The sequence below is a fragment of the Hipposideros armiger genome, unplaced genomic scaffold (assembly GCF_001890085.2).
Source record: "Hipposideros armiger isolate ML-2016 unplaced genomic scaffold, ASM189008v1 scaffold_918, whole genome shotgun sequence".
In the NCBI taxonomy this organism is placed as follows: Eukaryota; Metazoa; Chordata; class Mammalia; order Chiroptera; family Hipposideridae; genus Hipposideros; species Hipposideros armiger.
In genome coordinates this window covers 208,366-211,243 of record NW_017732268.1, presented here as the reverse complement: position 1 = coordinate 211,243, position 2,878 = coordinate 208,366, and the positions used below count along the sequence as shown (strand labels likewise).

Genomic DNA, 2,878 nt, shown 5'->3' with positions numbered 1-2,878 from the left:
TATCTGAAGTGTACCTGGCGTATAAGACGACCCCCCACTTGGAGGCATATTTTTCAGGGCCAAAAAATCGTCTTATACGCCGGCAAATACGGTAGATTTGTTGACCATGAAGGCAGTGCTAAAGGTAATCTTGTTCTGTTCTCTTTGCAGCGTTAGACGATACATGCCCTTTCTAATTTTTGAAATGGTTTTGTAATCAGGATTTATTATGGCTAAAATTGTGGTTCTGAACCTATTTTGGACCCCTTATTTTCCTAAGGTTTGATGTTCTCACTGGCTCCTCAACAGAAAAAAAATGTACAAATTCTTGCACATTAAGACATTAAAGACTTAATGTGTTAGCTTATGCTCAAGAATACTGTACTTGAATTTTAAAAGAATAGATGGTAGAGAAGAATGTGATGCTTAACACAGAATAATCATTGATGTAGCCAGCCCAAGCAGAGTACTGTGGAGGAGAGCAGCTTGAGCAACTAGCCACCATGCCTGCTGAGTGTAGCGGATTATACTACTGACCAGCAATGCATGTAACTTTTAAAGGGTTTTTTTCATGAGTATGACGCCAAATAGCATAAAACCCAATAAATATTTGCTTTTAATGATTACAAATTAATAGTTTCATTATCCATGGATGATAAAAATTATGTGAAGTTTGATGAGGTCTACTGTAACCATGCATTACTTTAAAGCTCATTTGATGTAGTCATTATCGGTGGCGGAATTGTGGGGCTTGCCTCTGCCAGAGCACTCATCCTTCGACATCCAGCACTTTCCATTGGTGTTTTGGAAAAGGAGAAAGATTTAGGTATGTATGTTATCAGTGTTGCTCTCCTGGCTTAACCTGAGCACCTGCTCACTTTGTCAGTTCTGCATCTGTCATGCTGAATGTCAATCAATGTTAGTACCCTCATTCGAGTTCTCCATCAAGCAGAGCCTGGGACTAGGACTTGGGTGTAGATTATTTATCTGAGAGGTTATCTAGAAGACAGCAGTAAGGGTTGGGGAGAGTAAACAGGGAAGGTGGAAAAGCCACATGAGGTTACATTATCAAAGTTGCTGTTGTAAGCTTGATTCCACTGGGACCTCTGAGGAGCTACATAAACATTTCCCAGGATTGTGCTCATTTATCCATCAGCTCCTACCCTTATTGGTTGAGGATTGCCCCTAGGGATATTGAGTCCCCCCTCTCCACATTAAAAAAGGTCCTGGGGCAGAATGCAGAGAGCCATAGTGATTTTCTAGTAGTAATGGGTGAATTTGTGCACCAAAGTTGTAACTGAAATCAGAGATGGGCTGGAGGGATGTGACACAGACACCAGGCATGGCTGCTAGAGGAAGTTACCAGTGCTCTGACTGTAAGACTTTAAATAATGTGGTCTCTGATAGCTTCAACTGTGTTTGTTCCCCCACTTCTTATGTTTTATATGAGTCATTACTTTCTCTTATCCTTTTTCTTTTGTTTGGTAGCTATTCACCAGACTGGACATAACAGTGGTGTCATACATAGTGGAATTTATTATAAACCTGACTCTCTGAAAGCTAAATTATGTGTACAAGGCGCAGCCCTCCTCTATGAGTACTGTAACCAAAAGGGAATTTCCTACAAGCAGTGTGGCAAGGTATGGTGTTTTACTAGGGCCTTATTTATAACTAGCATTTTCTTAGTGATGTTTAATGTTAAGTAAAAAAAATAATAATACCTGGCTTTTCTTTTTTTACATCAATCTAATTTGTAAAATCTTGTATTAGAGAATAACTTTAAAAAAAGATGATGTGACTAACTCCATGTAATTTCTAAAGTAATAGCTTTATTTACATATAATTTATGTACCATATAATTCACCCTTTTAAAGTGTATAATTTAATTTTTATCATATCCACAGAATTGTGTGGCTAGCACTACTTTCTAATTTTAGAAACCCTATACCCATTAACAGTCATTCCCCATTTTCTATCCTTCTACCCAGCCCCTGGCAACCACTAATATACTTCATATCTCTGTGGATTTGCCAATTCTGGGCATTTCATGTAAATGGAAGCATACTGTATATTGTCTTTTATGACTGGCTTCTTTCACTTAGCATAATGTTTTCAAGGTTCATTCATCTTGTCGCATGAATCAGTATTTCATTCTTTTTTATATTTTACATGTATGTTGTATAGATATACCACATTTTGTTTATCCATTTATCATTTGATAGACACTTGGGTTGTTTCCACTTTTGGGCTATTAGGAATAATGCTGCAATGGATGTTCATGTACAAGTTTTTGTATGGACCTATGTTTTCATTTCTCTTGGATATATACCTAGGAGTAGGATTGCTGGGTCATATGGTAACTCCATGTTTAACATTTGAGGAACTGCCAACATATTTTCTAAAGCACTGCACTATTTTATATTCCCATTGACAATTAATGAGGATTCTAATATCTCCACATCCTTGCCAACACCTGTTATTGTATGTCTCTTTTATTTTAGCCATCCTAGTGGATATGAAGTGGTATATCATTGTTTTGATTTGCATTTCTCTAGTTATTATGATGTTAAGCATCTTTTTATTTATTCATTGAAGAAATATCTATTCAAATCTTTTGCCCATTTTATGGGATGACCAGTTAGCTCAGTTGGTTAGAGAGTGGTGCTGATAACACCAAGGTTGCTGGTTTGATCCCCGCATGGGCCACTGTGAGCTGCGCCCTCTTTAAAAGAGTCAGCTATGTTATTGTAGCATGAAAGCAACATGTAACCAATGACCATAAAAAAATAAAAAAAAAGTAAAAAAAATCTTTTGCCCATTTTAAAAATTGGCTTGTCTTTTTATTGTTGAGTTGTATGTGTTCTTTATATATTCTGGATACAGTCCCTATTAGCTATGA

The 2,878-nt window shown here is 37.0% G+C and overlaps 1 protein-coding gene across 1 annotated transcript in view; it reads left to right on the top strand.

Moving 5' to 3' along the window:
* L2HGDH (L-2-hydroxyglutarate dehydrogenase) overlaps positions 1-2,878 on the top strand; it is a 41,684-nt gene that overhangs the window by 2,770 nt on the left and 36,036 nt on the right. Inside the window, exons 2-3 of the mRNA XM_019630490.1 lie at positions 690-805; positions 1,468-1,619. Of these exons, the coding sequence (XP_019486035.1) occupies positions 690-805; positions 1,468-1,619 (268 nt within the window). The remainder of the gene's footprint in view (positions 1-689; positions 806-1,467; positions 1,620-2,878) is intronic.